This window comes from Cetorhinus maximus, chromosome 26 (assembly GCF_964194155.1).
Source record: "Cetorhinus maximus chromosome 26, sCetMax3.hap1.1, whole genome shotgun sequence".
NCBI classification, from domain to species: Eukaryota; Metazoa; Chordata; class Chondrichthyes; order Lamniformes; family Cetorhinidae; genus Cetorhinus; species Cetorhinus maximus.
In genome coordinates this window covers 5,888,810-5,908,353 of record NC_135904.1, presented here as the reverse complement: position 1 = coordinate 5,908,353, position 19,544 = coordinate 5,888,810, and the positions used below count along the sequence as shown (strand labels likewise).

The following is a 19,544-nucleotide window of genomic DNA, read 5'->3' as shown; positions in this document are numbered from 1 at the left end:
AAATACCAGTGGAAAATCTTGCTGTCTGATTTTACATTTCTACCTAGCTCCCTCTCGTACTCATAATTTCTTTCTCCTGATTAACCTTTTGGTCATTCTCTGCTGTTCTTTATACTCTGACCAATCATCTGACCTGTCACTCATTTTTGTGCAGTTATATGCTTTTTCCTTAAGTTTTTCCTTAACTTCTTTAGTTAACTATGGAAGGTGGGTCCTCCCCTTAGAATTTTACTTTATAGTAGGAATTACTTACTCTGAATATTCTGAAATATCCCCTTAAGTGTCTGCCACTTCTTCTCTGTTGACCTATCCTGTAGCCCAGTAACCCACATAGTTACCCTTATTTAAGTATAAAATACTAGTCTCAGACCCACTCTTCTCCCTTGCAAACTGAATGTAAAATTCAGCAGTATGACTTTAGGCAAGATTAAAACCCTTTTTTTGTCTTATCCAAGAGTGTGCAATGTGTTGCTATCGCTGTTGCAAGATGTTAAGTGGGTTAAAGCAAACCACTGCTGGCTCAAATTCCCCAGGAACCAATTAAAAATGCTTTTACACCTTCCAATTCTATGCTGTCCTTCCCAAAGCTGTACTGTGGTTTCTCACCTGCAAGAGGAGATTTTAAAGGAATTGTGCAGTATGACGGTAATTTGGAATGTAGACAGAAAATTACAGAAACACACAGCAAAGTCAACATTTGAAACGAGGGAAAATATTGAAGCATTTCTCTTGGGCATTGACTGACCTGCCTTGTTTTTCCAGCATTTCCCCTCATTCCTATTCCTTTAATGTTTCTTTTCATGTTGCTGCATTAGCAGTGAAACAGATTGTTATAATTATTTGCATGATGAACCAAGCAAACATGGAATGGGGTCACTGTCAACGTGTAGCTGTGCTAACTGCAAACTGTGGGTGTAGTTTCCCTTCCAGTGCTAGGTGGGCACAATAGTGACTGGGATATTTTTAATTTTAACTGATGTCGTGTCATCTTTGCACCATTGTGCCTGTTTTCCGATCGAACTAAATGTCTAATTCCATTTGTGTGTCAGTTGGAAAAATGTAGTATCTGACAATGAAGAGGAGGAGGAGGAGGATAAAGAAGAGGAGGAGGAAGAGGAGGAAGAAGAGGATGAAGAGGAGGAAGAAGAGGCAGCTAGCAGTGCTGAAAGTGAACCTGAAAGAAGAGTCAGAGCCCGTCGACCAGTTACCAGGAGGTGAGATGGGGGCAGTGTCTTTATCGTGCCTGTTGCTATGAACTCCTCTAGGACAGCTGTACTTCAATTCACAGCTTGTAACCACCTGTAAACATTCCTTATAAAAATTCCAGTCTTTTTAAGCTAAAAATAGTCGTTGGAGACTTTCCTCATCTTCAGGTTGCTTTTGACTGCTATTGACTTGGAAATCTTTGCTGTACATAATTAAATTTAAAACTGTTGGTGCCTTAAAATTAAATGGCTTCCTCACATCAGACCTTAGATTTATTTTTAAAATTGAAACCATCGGAACTTTGTGGTCTGTACATTTACTTAACCAATTCAAATAGTTGTGGTGCAAAGTACTGTGGGCTCTCATCCATTCGCTTACACTTCCTGTCTTGTACCCTCTCACTTAGAGTCATAGCACGAACCATTACGGAAGGAGGCCATTTAGCTCTTAATGCCTGTGCCAGCTCTTTGGAAAAGCAACCCAGTTCATCTCACTCCACTGTTCTTCATCCTTAGCCTTACAGGTTCTCTCCCTTCAAGTTATTTATCCATTTCCTTTTTAAAAGCTGTTAGTGAATCTGCTTCCACCATCCTTTTAGGCAGTACCTTCCAGATCACAACTCGCTACATGTTTTTTCCTTTGTGTTCCCTCCTGGTTCTTTTGCCAATCACCTTAAAACCTATGTCCTCTGGTTACTAACCTTTCCGCCTCTGAAACAGTTTCTCCTTATTTACTCTGTCAAAAACCAGTCATGATTTTGAATAGCTCCATTAAATCTCCACGTAACCTTCTGTACTATATGGAGAATATTCAGTTTTGCTGGTTTCTCCACGTAACTGAAGTCCTGCATTCCTGGCACCATTCTAGTAAATCACCTCTCCATCCTCTAAAGCCCTGACATCCTTCCTAAAATGTGGTGCCCACAATAGCAGCGGCCTAACCAGTGTTTTATAAAGGTTTGACATAACTTCCTTGCTGTTGCACTCTGTGCCTCTATTGAACCCCAGATTGTGATGCCTTTTTAACAACCTTCTCAACTTGTCCCCGCTGACTTCAAAGGCTTGGGTATATACACCCCATGGTTTCTCTGTTCTTGTGCCGCTTTTAAAATTATACTGTACAGTTAATATTGCAACTCCTGATTCATCCTACTAAAATGAATCACTTCAGTCCTCCACCTGCAAGTTCTCCTCCATAAGAACATAAGAAATAGGAGCAGGAGTAGGCTCCACCATTCAGTGAGACCATGGCTGATCTCCTACTTCAGCACCTCTTGACGTAGAATTATATCGCTGTTCCTTCACTGTCGCTGGGTCAGAACCCTGGTACTCCTTCCCCAACAGCACTGTGGATGTACCTACACCACATGGACTGCAGTGGTTCAAGAAGGCAGCTCACCACCGCCACCTGATGCTGGCCTTGCCTGCGATACCCACACCCCAAGAACAAAAAAAAAGAAACATTTCTCTGCCATGTGCCTATACATATTTCATCAGTCTGTCTGCGTCCTCTGGGAGTCTGTTTTTATCCTCTTTACTGTTCACTACATTACTGAGTTTTGTCATCTGCAGAATTATATCCTGAACACCCCAGTCCAGGGATCAGTGTACATTGACTGGTGGAGCAGGCTTGAGGGGCCTACACCTGCTCCAAAGGCGATGGTCCCAACACTGACCCCTGGGGAATCCCCCTGTAAACTTCATCCAGACTGATAAACAGCCTGTCACCAGTACTATCTGCTCTCTGTCCTATAGCTAATTGCATGAGCACAAAATTCACTGCCCTTTTTAATCCCATGGGCTTTAATTATGCTTTATCGAGCACCCCTCTCTTTGATTCCTCTTTTTAAAAAAGATGTTGGGTTTTGGTCGGGAAAGGAACCCTTCCAGCAGCACCACTAAAGAGACGGGTCCACCAGCAGTCCAGAAAGTTGGTTTTACTTGGTGCTGGAACCACAGACCAACCTGCAAACAAAGGACATGATTGACCCTGAGATCACACTCCACTGGTAGACTGTCTCTTTGTTAGTAGTACTCATTGCTTAGAAATCTCTTCTTACCTATTGACGATTGTAATTTCTCTAGACCACCAGCCAGGACTCAAGTTAAAAGACAGAGAACTCGGAGGGGAAAGAAAAGGAGAAGGGATTCTTCTGATGATGATGATGACGACGACACTCCCAAACGACAGACACGCAAGTGTGTGACAAAAAATGTGAGGTTAGTGTGGAGCCTGAGACTTTGTCTGAAAGTCCTTCTTTAAGCCTTTGAAAACCTCACTCTGAACTGAGTTTGTCACCTTAAGGGGTCGGTGCTGTGAAATTGAATTTTGCCTGAGGTATAGATGAGGAATGGATTTTTTTGTTTTTTTTATTCATGGGATATGGGTGTAGCCCAGCATTTATTGCCTATTCCTAATTGCCTTTGAGAAGGTGATGGTGAGCTGTCTCTTGAACTATTGCAGTCCATGTGGTGTAGATACACCTACAGTGCTGTAAGGGAGGGAGTTCCAGGATTTTGACCTAGCAAAAGTGAAGTAACGGCCAATATATTTCAAAGTCAGGATGGTAAGTGGCTTGAAGGGGAACTTGCAGGCGGTGGTGTTCCCATGTGTCTGCTGCCCTTGTCCTTCTAGGTGGTAGTGGTAGTTGATCTGGAAGGTGCTGTCTAAGGAGCCTCGGTGAGTTCCTGCAGTGCATTTGTAGATGGTAACACGAGACAAGTCAAGGGCAAGAAAACCCCATATACCTCAATGGTGCCATCCTTATCACAGATCCTAGGTGTCCCAGTCATGCTTAGAACTCCTGTACAATCTGTAGCCTTGTAATTACACTGTGGATTAGTAGTATATGAATGTTCAGCATGCTTCCTTTGTTATACCAGTGTAGCTATCAGCCTATGGCTCCATTGTGCAAATCATTCTGACTTCCTGGTGTCAGGAGTTTCCTATTGTAATTTTTTAAGAATTCTTTCATGGTATGTGGGCATCATTGGCAAGGCCAGCATTTGTTGCCCATTCCTCATTGCCCTTAAACTGAGTTGCTTGCTAGGCCATTTTAGGTAGTTAAGAGTCAACCACATTGCTGTGTGTCCGGAGTCACATGTAAGCCAGACTGGGTAAGGATGGCAGATTTCCTCCCCTAAAGAGCATTAGTGAACCAGATGGGTTTTTACAACAATTGGTGATCATTGCCATGGGCACCATAACTGAGTCCAGGTTTATATTCCAGATTTATTAATTGAATTTAAATTCCATCTTGGTGTGTTTTGAGCCCATGTGCCCAGAACATTAGCCTGGGTCTTTGGATTACTAGCCCAGTGACATTGCCACTGTCTCCATGTATTATTAATGCGTATCTTACCCTGTTTTAAATTTTAATAATATTTGTGTAGCACCTTATCTTGTCTAGCATTCTGGATATACCTTATCTGAACCATTTCATGTCTGCCGTTTTTGTCTTGGATGAGATTGGGGTTGAGGTTGGTCATTACGATCTTCCATGCCTTTGTCCTTCCAATTGTAAAATAGATGTGTCCAAAATTGGCTAGCTGGGCACGGCACTAAAGGGCTGCTGCTCCTGGTAGAAATGCATCAATCCACCTTTTGAGGGAGAAAGGTTAATAAAAGAAAATAAATGGAAAGGAAGTTTTAAATTTACAAATCCCATGCATGGTGAGCAACCTATTTAAAGGATTCAAAGTTTTATTCCTCTTATTCCAGGTGCTTGCAGAGTCTGGGTCTGAGCCTCAGCTGGTCTTTGCTTCTTGCCGTCTTGAGGATCCTTCTGGATTTCTCTTGACTAGACCTTACTGGCACACCTCATTATGCTTGGATTTGAGCCTGGACAATTGGCTGGCCTCTCATTTGACATTTGTTCAGTTCCTACATTCACATTCCTCGGCATTCTATTTACCATGCTAATCTGAGAATTGTAATTGCCCTCTTGTGTTTCACCCTCCCCCATTTCCTGAAATCGGCGATGAGGGGAGATAACCATGGGAACTGTGCAGCAACCCCTGACTGGGTTTGGAAAGGATTAATTTGCAGTCCCAAGGGAGGCAGAGGATGGCTTGTCATAATCTGACTATCATTATGTTTTCAGTTATAAAGAAGATGATGATTTTGAGACTGATTCAGATGATCTCATCGAAGTTACAGGAGAGCCAGCACGGGAGGAGAATGATGACAGTGAAACCATTGAGAAAGTGATTGAATCCCGCATTTGGAAAAAAGGAGGTGAGATGAGTGCAGAATGGCACGTGCCATCCCTCCCTGTTAATCGCCCCAGCTGGCAGAAGAAAAAGCCCCTGTTTCTGAATCTAAAATGTCTTTGAAATGATAGGTTTCTCTTCTGGCTACTTAAGGATTATGGAAACTTTGGACTGGAAATAGAAAACTGCTAAGATCTCCTGAATATAGAAGTAGGATTTCTGTTTCCCCAGGGCACAAGATAAATAAAAAAAACACTCTGCTGGAAATCTGAAAAATTTAGAAATAAGTAATAGGCTGTAGAAAGAGAGATTAGTAGTTTGCATGATAAATCAGTGCCAGTCAAGCGTCCACTGAAATCATTAACCTAGTCTTTCTGATGTTGATTGACTTGCTGTGTATGGTTACATGTACTGTTTTTATACAAACTAGCATCACTTGGTCTATTGGCAGAAGGAAAATTTTGTGCATCTTCCTCTCTCCTCTCTTACCCCTTCCCAATCCCACCTGCCCTGACCCAACCCCCATCCCCTGGTCTCACTCTCACACGCTCACCTATACCTTCACATCCCCCACCACCACCACCGGGACGTCTGTACCATGACACGTTTAGTAGTTGAGCCTTTTGGAGGAGATGGTGGTTTGGATTCGGTTTTACTGCATTTCTTTTTTCCCCCATTGGCAGTTGTCGGAGCCCCAACCACAATCTATGCAGTGGAGGCTGATGGGAATCCAGGGGCAGACTTTGATCTGGAGAAGGACGAGAAGGAGGTGCATTATCTGATCAAGTGGAAGGGCTGGTCATACATCCACAACACCTGGGAGAGTGAAGAGTCGTTGAGACAGCAGAAAGTGAAAGGACTGAAGAAATTAGAGAACTTCATCAAAAAGGAGGAAGAAGTAAACCAGTGGTAATGCATGGCGCTCTCATTAAATCGCAACTGGTGTAGTGGAGCTCCATCGTCAGAGCAGATAGACTTCCATTTTTTTGCCACATAAGGATGTGCAAATTGTAGTGTACTCAGAATGGCTTTAACATTGATTTGAAGTCAAATGTCATTTAGGACTGGTTGCTGTGCTCGCTGAGCTTGATTTGATCTTTGGATTCCAGATTTGAGTTCCAGAACCTGCACTGATGGGATGAAAGTCTCCTTAACCGTGTCTCCGGGTTAACTGAGATGCCACATCGTGAAAGGCATTCCACAGATGCATCCAGATTTTGGAAGGGCATCGTCTAGAACTGCGCTAGAGTCCTTCTCAGTGTGGAAGCGGGCATTGTACAAAATTCCATTGGCTCACTTTTGGCTGAAATCTGAATGGCAGCAGTAACGCTGAGATCTTGTGAATTCGTGCTTCAGCGGCAGTCATTTTCTGTGTGTGAGAGATCAGCAACTAAGATCCAGCTTGTAGGTCACTGTTTAATTATTAAAGGAGAAAATGTAAAGCTGATGGCGGAGAATACTTGTGTGCAGTTCTGGACTGTTGTTTGTTTAAAACCTTCTTAACAATTAATCACCTCCATGACCAACAATTCAGCTGGAAGGTCTGTCTGACAGCTGTTTTGTTTAAGGGCAAATAAGGCAGATACTGACCGCTCAGAGACCGTTTTTCATTGGCAAGTGAATTTGGGATGCTTGTACTTTGGGGGGGGGCGGGGGTGGGTGGGGGTGGGGGGGGGGGGTGGTGTCTGTACTGATGCCTGAAGATTGGATCAGATTCCATTTACCAGCTAATGAAATGAGACAAACATTAAGAGTCACATCAAAAAGTCTTAGCATCAAAGCAGTTCTGGTATCCTCTCAGTTGTGAACCTGTTACACCTGAAGGTCGCCTGTGAGTTATTCTGTGTTCTTAATTTCAGGCTGGCCAAAGCGTCTCCAGAAGATATAGAGTATTACAACTGTCAGCAGGAAATGGCTTTTGACCTCAATAAGCAATACCAGATCGTAGAGAGAGTGATTGGTAAGGAATGAGCTCTGTATTTTTGAATATCAAAAGGAATAATTAGACTGTTAAAGTTGTTGGAAGTGTTTTTTCAATAATCCAAATTGGAAGTAAGTCAGAAAGGAAGTACAATTATACAAAGTTTGTGCTCAGCATCTTTATTTTATGGTTTTGAAAAGTTAAGTGCTATTTACAAATGATCTGGACTTTTAATCTTTTATATGAAAAGAAGCTCTCTGTTTTGTGGTTTAAATTCATCAAACAAATTATTCCCTGGAGATGTAGAGATGCAGTCATGGCCTGGATAACACAATTTATTAATCTCTGAGACCACAATTGTCATGCAGACGAAAAGGAGCCACTGGTTGGAGACTGGCGTTAAAGTTTCTCAGTGACTTTATAAGTATAACAACCGTACAAAATGCAAAGTTCCAGAATCCTTTCCTGCCTTTTGTAAGTTTGCTGGGAAAGCGGTAGGAATGTCTGTTGACCTCAGCATCCTGGGTTACAAATGGTTTAAAAAAAATAGGCAGGATTGCCTCTTTCTGCACTATAGTGACCTGAGAAATGCATGTGCACCAGGTTGAGGATCCAGATGAATTGAGTTGAGATGTCTCCACAGTCAAATTGCTTGCTCATCGATAGGCTCATCTGAAGAATGAGTGTTTAGGTACCAGGACAATGAGGTGCCCACGGAGCTGCACCCACCACACACAATTGCTTTTGGGCAAGGAATGGGGCAGGGGTGGATGGGGCAAGGACTCCAGTTTGAGGTTAGACTTCTCTAGGATGCAAAAGAATTGCCGATTCCAGAAAACTTAGCTTCGGATTTAACTTGTTTTGATTATTAACCTATGTCAAACTTGAAATTGGCTCATTAAGTTTGTCCTTTCGAATTTCGGTGAAGCTGATTGCACAGAGAGCGGGAAATACAGAATGGTTCCGGGACAAACCCAAAATACACTGTGTCTCGAACTATGTGTTCATTGTGTATTCTCGCTCTGATTTTCTAAACAGATGGGAACATACCTGCTTTTAAATTGTTTTAATATTCTTTCCTTATTGAGGCTGCTTTAAATGGTTCTCCGACATTATTTGTAGTAGCTCATTTCTTTTCTTTTTTCCTCTCTCTCTTTCCCACTCCCACCCTCCAACCCCACTCCCATGCTGAGGTCAGCAAAATGGGTCCACAGCTAAAGCTGCCAAACCACCTCGGTTAGAACACCCATTCTTTGCCAGTTTGCTCCATGCCAACTTGCACATTTCCAAACCATAATGTGCTGTGGTATTTACTCAACCTGTTCCTGCTCCTCTCAGTGATCCAGGCAAGACTGAAATTAGATTCCAGGCAAGAGTTCCAAGAACTTTAGCGTTGTAGCCAACAGAATACTCATTGTTTGTGCTGTTTACCAAAAAAAAATTCTTTAAAACGCTCCAAGCCAATAATCTGTATAGCTGTTTCTATGCATGAGTTGATTCATTTTGAGTTTTGCATATAATGTTATGCGTGACAGTATTTCTGATATCTGTAAACAATAAAATGCAATTTCACTGCTGTCAGAAGGAGGCTGTTTGGCCCATTGTGCCTGTGCCAGCTCTTTGCAAGAGCTATCCAGCAAGTTCCAATCATTTGTTTTTACCCCATAGCCCTGTAAGTTTTATTTCCCCTTCAGGTATTTGTCCAATTCATTAAATCTACTTCCTCCTTTCCAGCAGTGGATTCCAGATCACAATAGTTCGCTGTGCAAAAAAAAAATGTCCTAATGTCACCTCTTTAATAAGTTACCTTAAATCTGTGCCCTCTGGTCACTAACCCTTCTGCCATCGGAAATAGTTTCTCCTTATTTACTTATAAAAACCTGTCCTGATTTTGAACACTTCCATTAAATTTTCTCTTAGCCTTCTCTGCTCTGAGGAGAACAGTCCCAGCTTCTCCTGCCTGTGCACGTAACTGAAGTCCCTCATCCCTGGTACCAATCTATCTTCCCAGGGCATATGTGGGGGTCTCATTTGTTGACGTCTACTAGGTTGTTTTACACAGCGGCCAAGGCTGGGGCAATCAACCCTTAATTACAGATCTTGACTCCTGAGTATGCTGCGCATTTTACAGTATCCACCCTCATTGAACGAATAGAGCTGCTGTTTTATTAGGACTTCAACCTTCTGGCCGCTGAACCCAGAAAGATTTGAGCTACGTATGTTGGCAAAGACTTGGAGGCTGCCGCCTTTTCATAATAGTTGTCATGAGTAAAACAAGCACTCCTGCTGTCAGTGTGTGCTGTCTATGTAGAAGTAATTTATGAATGGAACAAGGGGCTGCTATTCCAAATAATTCCTTGTCTAAGAATACCTCATTAGTTGTATTGAAATGTTTTTTCAAAACCATTCTAAAAATAGTGAACACCAATGATGTAACAATGACCTTCCAAGTTTTCTGAATTAATTTGACTGTCTGTTGAACGAAGCTTTAAGTGTGTTGAGTCAGCCTGTACCGAATAACAATTTATTTTCTCCTCAGCTATGAAGACCAGTAAATCTTCATCCAGTCACTCTGAATTCCCATGTAAGTATTTTCTGAAACTCTTTGGATGTAAACCATATCCCATTGGTGGTTTCTCTGTCTCAATTCTTGTGTCCCTTAATAATTCTGTGCTGGGTGCATGACATGTACACTCTTTCAGTCCTTTGTATCTGGCTCGTGTTGGCATCTGGGATTATTTACTGTGTAAGACAGTTGGACAGTTCAAAGACCAATTTCTATACATGACAAAGGTATGCTGACATTGTGAGGCACTGCTTTAGACTACAGGTAGGGTGTGAAGGTCTCTATTTACAAGCACTAACCGAGAGCATTTTGCAAGTCAGAAGAAGAAATTAATGAATCATGTGTTTAGAAACCTCACTAACCTCAGTGGCTTAAGCTTGTTTTAGTTACATACTGACAAAAGCATAGCATTAAACTCAGTCCTTTGTGGCAAAGAAACAGACCATTCTACCCAGCCTGCTATTTATTTCTCCTTCGTGGACTTAGCCACCTTTAAGGTGAAGCTAGATATATCAACTCACTTCAACTGCTCCATTTGGTAGCATTCCACGTTCTAACCACTCTCTGGATAAAGAAGAATGTAAATTGATTTTACATTGTTTAAAGAGAACCTTTTTAACAACATTAATATCTAAGCATACAAACGTGTTGGCTATCAGCCAGGGATGTATTAGTTTTCATTTTAAATTCAGCATTTTCTTCCATTAATGCCCTGGTATCAGACCTGGGGCAGGGACATGTGCCCTTCAGCTTGGCGACCACCTGAATTGCTCTTGACTGCTGTTCTGTGCATCACAATATTAAACATTGCATGGTATTCCATTTCAAGATTCCCTGTTAACTTGCCCAGGTGGTCATACTGCATGAGTGAACCTGGACCTTGAAAGTCAGCAGTCCATATGACCGGGGAGAGGAAGCACCATAGCTGAGGTTGATTCTATTCTCACCCGCCATCCATGTGTGCACTTTCTAGCAGAGGGTGACTAGATGGCAATTGGCAGAGAGATCCTGGCTCACTAGTATTCCCTCCCTTACTGTTATATTCCAGAAAGCCAGCTGGTGAAGGATGTAACGAGAGCCCATCTTTACACACTTCTGCAAGCATTTATTTACGCAATTACAGACTCCAAGCAAGAGCCTCCTAACCCAACAACCACACTTCCAGTCTGTGCCTATATATAGGGGCACATTGAATCCCCAGTTGATGCCCACCTGCCTACAACTAATCACAATTAATAAACAATTGTCACTTACCCATGCTAATATTGTAGACATGGCGATGATCTGTAGGGTTAAGCACACTGAGCAGAGAATTAAACTACTTAGCACTGGGGAAAATGAACGCAATGCTTCATATTATAGCAGTTACATTCCAGGACTAGTCATTGCACAGGCCTGCACAAATAATCTAGACAACATGAGCTTAAATCCCACTGTGCCAGTTAGTGAATTTGAATTTTGTTTAAAATACATGAAATTAAAGTGCTGACATTCGTAAAAGTGACCTTGAAACTGTCTGATTAGCAAGTTTAAAAAATGGCAACTGGTTCACTAATGCATTTTAGGGATGGAAACCCTTACCTGGCCTAGATGTGACTCCAGTCCACACCAACGTAGTTGGCTTTTAACCTATCCTCTGCAGTAGCCTAGCGAGCCGGACAGTTGTATCAGTGCAACTAAAGATGGGCAGTAAATGCTGGCCTTGCCAGCAATGTCCACAACCAGATGATGCATTTTTTAAAAATTGGTAGCTGTTTACAGTAAGGTGCATGTTAGCACTAAGGTAGTGACTCATATTTGCCCCTTATGCTATAGCACATTCCAGCCACAAAACATCATCCTCTGGCCAGCCCGACTACCTGTGTAAGTGGATGGGTTTGCCATACGTGGACTGCAGCTGGGAGGATGGAGCGCTTATTTCCAGAAAGTTCCAGGCGTGCATTGATGCCTTCCATAACCGCCACAATTCCAAAACTATTCCCTCGAAAGACTGCAAGGTGATTGTCATATGCGAAGGTACCACGTTTGTGTTAAATGTGATTTTTTTTTCCCAAATACATTACACTTAAAAACTTGGCTGGTTTTCACTCACAAGTTGTATGTTCGCTGTTTGAGATGAGATGGAAGAGCAAGTGGAATTTTTAATTAGTGCAAATGTAGGACACAATATTAACCACAGTATCCCCAAATTCTACACCCAGCTCCTTTCCAGGCGTTGATTCTTGAATATGGATGTCGGAGCCGCAAACGCCCTTATTCCACTCCAGTAAATAACACATTCCCTTGCATGAACGTAGATGGTGTGTTGGATCAGGCTATTCGACTTGGTTGGGAAGCACAACTGCACCCCGTCAAGTTCTCATCCAGAGTCTACATATACTGGCAGCTTTCAGCTGGAATTACTGGATACCCGTTGGGAGTGAAAACATTTGTCTTTTCTTTCTGTCTTTCCTTTTTCTCGCTCAGAGCCTTCGAGGCTTGATCAGTTGTCACACCTCAACTGCTGTCTTGGTTGAGGTCGGCAAACTCAGCACAAACCAGAGGCGAGCCAGGGAGTTACCTGCTTTGCATGATTCATTTGCACACTGGATGTTCAGCATTAGAAGGATAAAATCCAAGATCTGAATGCACTTTGCCCAGTTTAACATTGCCACTTCCCCAAAAGCAATGTAACTGTCACAAGGGGAGGGTTTTGCTGGTGAAGTGGAAATGAATCTAAAGCCGATTAAAGAGACTTGTATTTACGAGGTACTTCTCTCAATTGTCGGATGCTCATCAATCAATGAATTACTTTATCAGCTTCTGTTACTTCGGCACATGTAGTAGCTGATTTGCATATAGCAAGTCCCTGTAAGCGTAACGAGATGTATGACCAGTTATACGTTAAATGTTGGCCAGGATAACTGGAGGCCTCTAATGCAGAAGCAGAATATGGCAGATGCTGAGAATCTAAAATAAAAACAGAAAATGCTGGGAATACTTAGCAAGTTGATTTCAGGCCATTGACCTGAAACATTAACACTGTTTCCCTCTCCACAGATGCTGCCCAGCCTGTTAAGTATTTCCTGCGTTTTCTGTTCTCCTATTATTCCATATTAGCCGGAGAACTCCACAGGTTTGTTTTGAAAAAAGTGCCACAGGATCTTTTACCTCCATCAGATGATGACTCAGTTCACATATCATCCAAATAACATAGCCTGGCACCTTTGACAGTGCAGCACCCCCTTAGTGCTCCATTGGTGTGTCAGACCAGATTACTTACTTAAGTTCCCATTGGTGGGTGAACACGCACCTGTCTGCCTGAGAGGTGAGTGTTACAGATTGGGCTACCCCTAGTATTGCAATTGTGCTGATAGTGATGCACTTTTACACGATTTGTTTCCCAGTTGTTGTGCAATATTGCACTAGTTCTGAGCTATTTTTGCACAATTTAATGTATCCAGCTTGAAATGACGCGGATTGTTATTAATGTATTTCCACACCTCACCCTGTTTTAGCGGAGTGAAATTGCACATTGATGCTAAGTAGTGGGTGAACATACAAGACAATGAGGGTTCGAATCAGCTTTGTGACGCTAGATGTAAATAGATGGTTCTTTGATTCAGAAAATGGAAATGTAACTTGTGGTGTTTCTGATGACGTGCATTGTAACAGCTTTTTAGTAATTTTCTTCACTCCTTTCTTGATGCCATTGACTTGTTGCACAGGTGTCAGGTGAATAAGTATCCACAGAATGGTGCCTTTCAGTAGACACAGAGGCATCACCACAGAGCTCTACCCCCAAAGTCCACATAGGCACGTTTGAGGTGGGAGGGGTCATTTAGTAGCAATTGAATGTCGGCTGAATTTACCCCTCCTTCATCCAGAAACACTGAAGCTTTCAGTAGAATCTCTCCCATCAACACTGGTTAAAATCTGCTAGCGCAGGCTGAGAGCTTCCTCGACCATCAGTTGAGCTGATGGCACTTTTCAGTACACCACAGCTTTGTATCTAGTTTGGTTAATTGTTGCTTAATCAGTAAGTGTCCTTGGCGATAGAGTGTCCTTCAAGAAGCAGCAGATTACACCTCAGAAAGATAGATATTCAACCCATTGTATCTGTGTAGGTCTTCTAGAGCAGTCCAACACTATGTTCTTTATCCTGCACTCTTTGCATAGCCTTGTATGTTCTACTTCAAATATTTTATCTACTGTTCCTTAAAGGATACAATCATCAATGCCTCATCTGCTCCCTGAGACAAAGCTCTCTGTGAAGAGATTTCTCCTAACCCCTTCCCTCACTCTCTGACAATTTCTAATTGATAACTCTTTGCCTGCCAGAGGAGAATTGCTCCATTCGCTTTATCAAAGCTCTAACTCATTTTACACATCTGCCCTCCGCCTTCTCTTTCCCAATATAAATAGTTAAGAATGTAGGAAAATGTCATATTTTCTGGTCTAGCTCACCTCCTGCCAGCCTCGTTGTTACATGATAAAATAACAGTAGGGTTGTTGACTAATCATGGTGATCAATCTCTATCAATTAGTTTACAGCAGTGCTTGACACAAGGTGAGGGTAGCCCACTTTGGGAGACATAGATCTAAACCTACCTGTTCTTACTACACTCACCGTATGTTAAGTCTCAAATTATTCCTGTATTGCATTCCAAAATCTTATTTTGCCTTTCACCTTCTCCCTAGGGAGCCTAGGTTTACCACTTGCTTGCTGAAGTAATAGTTCCAAATGTTTGATTCCCCTGCTCTTTATTACACTGTTTTTGTGTGCCTGCCAAAATAATTACAAAAGCATGAGTGGTACGGTACTTATTTTTGTGTTGACAAGGTATATGCCTTGAGGCAAGTCAGATATCCCACGGGTATATGCTTCGTTTGCTGTGCGAGTCTATCAAATGATCCATTCACTGACTGTTTTGTATTTTCTGCCTAGTCACAAGGGGCTTTGCTTGTTCATGTATTAAGAAATAAATGGAAATTCAATTCATCTTTTCCAGGTGCTGAAACAGAGACCTAGGTTCGTTGCCATGAAAAAGCAGCCTTCCTACATTGGCAGTGACGGCTTGGAATTGAGGGATTACCAACTTGAGGGCCTGAACTGGCTCGCTCACTCCTGGTGCAAGTATGGATTTGGATATAATTCATGTGTTTGCAACGAATTGGATTGAATTTATTTCAGCTGGGCAACACTTCAGGGTTTACAGCTGGCCAACCGATGTCCTTGGGTTAAGGAGGGGATGAGGTATCCACGATCATTGTCCAGTGACCCCAGCTGGAAAATGCATGGACTTTGGTTGCGGACAGGATGGGCATCAGTTGTCATGCCTCCCACGGTCGTAGGTCATCAATACTCATTGATTGGCATACACATAGAAAATGACCACTTTGAGGGTGAGGTACAAGAGACCTGTGGATCCCACCAAGAGTCAGCTGCTTCAGGAGATGAAAAATGGTGTTTTGATGATAACAGATAATTCTCAAACACTCATCCCCTGTGGCAAGGACTTGGTGGAATTCAAACCCAGTGGGGTGGAAACTAGGCGTATTGCTATTTTTCACAACCAACCTTATTTTGAAAACAGATGATGAGAGTAAGATGATGAACATTTGCACATGAATTAGATTATAGTGACAGAGAGCTGTTGTATCATCGGCCTCACTGTTTTGTCCTGACCTACCTTGGTCCAGTGGCAAGGCAACTTTAGATGGCTGGAGATAGATCTGAATGCAGTGCATGACCTGAAGTGTGTCTTCTGTGTCTTGTCGAGCTCTACGCATTCCACAACACGGTGCTGAACTGTCTTCAGGATGGTTGGACCTACAAGGGTCTCCTCCGCTTGCCTGCCGGAATCCATCTTTGCCTGCCGGCGTAGACAAATGCCCAAGTTGCCGAGGGTAGGAGACCTGATGGTTACCTTCACCTGGTTCTGACGCCTCGAAGTGTTTCACTGGGGCGTGGCCATTGTCGCATGCCTAACAGCTACTTGGAGTCGCAGGTCAGAGCTGGGTGAAGCAACTCCAGAACAGTGTGTTAAGTCCATCTGTGAGAGTTGTTACCCTTCTCTTACAGCCCTTCCACATGCATTTTAAAAACAAAACAGGTTGATTAAAAGAGGTAATTAGTTTGTGATTCATTGGGATTTTAAAAAAAGATAAAGTTGTATACTTAATTGAAACTACTGCAATAAAGAGTTCATGATTAAATTCTCCACCATTGTCCAGTTGGGTAGGACTGCACTCAACTGCTTCCATTCTTAGCTATTTAATTGTAGCCAGAAAATGGCCATCAGTGACTTTTCTTTCCATTCCTGTGCAATTCCATCTGGAGTCCCCCAAAGATCTATACTTGGTGGTCCTCCCCATTCTCATCTACATGCTGACTGTCAGCAATATCATCCAAAAACACAGCATAGTTTTCCTCATGTACGCTGACAGCACTTGAGTTTTACCTCACCGTTAACTCTCCTGCCCCCTCCGCCATCTCTAACTTGTCAGGCTGCTTGTCTTACATCCAGTAATGGATGATCAGAAATTTCCTCCAATTAAATATTAGGAAGATTGAAGCCATTGTCTTCGGACCCACCATCAATTCTGCTCGCTCACCACCAGCTTCATCCCTCTGCCTAGTAACTGCATAAGGCTGAGCCAGACTGTTAGCAACCTCTGAGTCATATTTGACTAGAGATGTGCCTTCAACCACATCTCCGGGCTGCCGCTAAGACCACCTATTTCCGCCCACAACGTTACTTGACCTTGCCCCTTCATTTCATGCTGAAACCCTTGTCTGGTAACAGAAGCACAGATATGACTATTCCAGTGTGTTCCTGGCTTGCCCCTCACATTCTACCCTCCATAAACATGAAACCGTCCAAAGCTCTGCTGCTCATGACCTAATTCATACCAAATCCCATTCACCTATCACCCCTGTGCTTACTAACCTGCACTGGCTCTCAACTAAGCAACACCTTGATTTTAAAATTCTCATCCTAGTTTTCAAAACTCTTCATGCACACACACGCACACCACCCCGCGCCCCCCAACCCCCAAAATCTTTTAAACTTCCAGCCCCACAGCCCTCTGAAATATCTGTGCTCCTCCAATTCTGGCCTCTGAGCATCCCCAGTTTTAATCAATTCACCTTTGGTGCCCATGCCTTCGGCTGCCTGCACCCTAATCTACAGTTCTCCCCCTAAACTTCTCCACCTCTTTGCCTCACTTTCTCCTTAAAGACATACTTTAAAACCTATCTCTTTGACCAAGATTTTGGACATGATGGTCTGAATGACCCCTTACTGTGCCGAAAATGACTGTGACTTACCTGCCCATATATCATCTTATGTGCCTCGGTGTCACATTTTGTTTTGTAATGCCCCCTGTGAAGCACCTTGGAATGTTTTGTTATGGCAAAGCAGTTATATACTTGCAAGTTGGTGTGTAAGTACTTTTGGTGTTTAAATAGTTAATTTCTTGACTCTTGTCACACTTTCTTTGGCTCAGGAAGTTCACTGTTTGCATTTTGTCTCTTTTCACTGCCCTCCCCCTCCCCCTCCCAGGTGTAACAGTGTGATTCTGGCTGACGAAATGGGTTTGGGTAAAACAATCCAAACCATCTCATTCCTCTCAAACTTGTTCAATCAGCATCAGCTCTATGGCCCCTTCCTACTGGTTGTCCCGTTGTCCACCCTCACCTCCTGGCAGCGAGAGTTCGACATCTGGGAGCCCAGCATGAATGTGGTTGTCTACATTGGCGATGTCATGAGCCGCAATACGGTTAGTGTGGTACCTTGCTGACAAACACTTGGCGGAGATCCGGGAACAGTGGGAATTGGAAATTGTGTCAAATGCGGAAAATACCCTGCGGGCTAATCAGCATCTGAGAAACTGGCCAATGCCTTGGGTGGTGTCGTCTCTCAAAAGCCTTTTTGCAAACATGATTTGTTTTTCTCCTGCAGATCAGTGGGCTCATTGTGCCTTTTAGTACTCCAGCTCAGCTACATTTCCATGCAATCTGGATGTTATTCAGTTACCAGTTTGGAATGTGATTCTATGGATTACTATGTTCACGCTAGGATAATTGTCTAAATGTTATTCCACTTCTAAGCAACTATTCGAAAATGAAGACTGCACACAGTCAAATGCCATTTTGCCCTTCCCGTTGTCTCCTCTCACTGGATAGTGATCAGGATTTGGGAGCATGAGCCAGTTTTTCCCTGACCCCAATCCCTCCCCCCACCCCCCACCCCAAGGAGTTTTGAGAAAAATTGTAACGTTGCTTTCTGCTTGCTTTGCTGAGATCAGATAACAGACCTGGGATCTTTCAGTTCCCTGTGGTTCAGTTACTCCCTGCCTTAATCATTTGAGTGATCAAGGAGCTAACTGGGCTTTTTCCGAGGAGCGGGTAGAGCCTGACGTGGTAAGGGCTACTAATGGCTGAAGGGCATTCCCTATCGTGTGCTGTATAACAAGTATTTGGTTAGTGGGCACACTCGTACAAGGACTAGGACTCTGGGCCTATTGATAAATATCATTGCATGACCACCAGTGACTGTTAGCCTCAGGCACAGAGCTAATTAAAACTTTCTGTTACAGATCCGGGAATATGACTGGTTACATCCTGAGACAAGGAGGCTGAAGTTTAACGTGCTGATAACGACATACGAAATTCTGCTGAAAGATAAGGTAATAAACCCACAGACAGTGACTGGGAATTTGACGACTTTGCGAAGAAACTGAATTGGTAACCAAGGGGGGTAATTTCAGAATTGGCACAGAGGGAGCGGTTGAAAAGAATATTTTCGCTCCAAGATTTATGAAGTTTATGGAATGTTTTACCACAAATGGCTGTTGAAGCTGAGTTGGTTGTAAGCTTTAAGCAAGAATCAGATACATGCTGGAAGAAGAAAATCATCAAAGGTTATGGGGGAAGAGCAAAGTACTGAGGTTAGAATGGAAAACTCGACCACAGAGGCACAGACCCCATTCGCTGAATGGCTTCCATTTGTGCTGAAACTTCCCTCATCAATAGTTACTAAGACTGTTTTTCTTCCCTGTCAGAATGTTTTGGGGAACATAAACTGGGCTTTCCTGGGAGTGGACGAAGCTCATCGATTGAAGAATGATGACTCCCTCTTGTACCGAACTCTGATTGACTTCAGATCCAACCATCGGCTACTGATAACAGGGACACCACTGCAGAACTCCCTGAAAGAGCTCTGGTCACTCCTGCACTTCATTATGCCTGAAAAGTAAGCCAACTTCTTGAGTAGAAACAAATATACTCTTAGATTAAGGCTTGCAACTAGGTTTAATTAACCTCCGCCCTCTGCAAACACCCCTGCCTATCCCCATTAGCCTAACCACATTGACACTGAGAACTGCTCCACAGGTACACGCTGCCCTTCATCACCTGCTACATGCAGTCTCTTTCCTATATGCACCTATACAGTGAATAGTATCAGGAATTTTAATGACCAAATTCATTCATGCCCTCGTCTGTACTTTGTAGCTGATGTTGCTCATTAGCAGTCAGGAGTGTGAAGTTAGACAGATTTCTTACCCCTTTAGCCAGATGTAATTGGATGTGTCGTTAATAATGTTTGTATCAAGCCTAAATAACTTGGCCTAGCGCATGGCATGAGCAGAACAG

The 19,544-nt window shown here is 42.9% G+C and overlaps 1 protein-coding gene across 2 annotated transcripts in view; it reads left to right on the top strand.

The window, feature by feature from the left end:
* Positions 1-19,544, top strand: part of chd2 (chromodomain helicase DNA binding protein 2) — a 91,221-nt gene that overhangs the window by 34,011 nt on the left and 37,666 nt on the right. For both annotated transcript variants that reach the window (XM_078530023.1, XM_078530024.1), the window contains 11 exons: positions 1,050-1,214; positions 3,291-3,425; positions 5,309-5,442; positions 6,101-6,326; positions 7,277-7,377; positions 9,878-9,922; positions 11,720-11,901; positions 14,896-15,020; positions 17,452-17,668; positions 18,488-18,577; positions 18,953-19,143. In XM_078530023.1, coding sequence (XP_078386149.1) covers positions 1,050-1,214; positions 3,291-3,425; positions 5,309-5,442; positions 6,101-6,326; positions 7,277-7,377; positions 9,878-9,922; positions 11,720-11,901; positions 14,896-15,020; positions 17,452-17,668; positions 18,488-18,577; positions 18,953-19,143 — 1,611 coding nt within the window. The remainder of the gene's footprint in view (positions 1-1,049; positions 1,215-3,290; positions 3,426-5,308; positions 5,443-6,100; positions 6,327-7,276; positions 7,378-9,877; positions 9,923-11,719; positions 11,902-14,895; positions 15,021-17,451; positions 17,669-18,487; positions 18,578-18,952; positions 19,144-19,544) is intronic.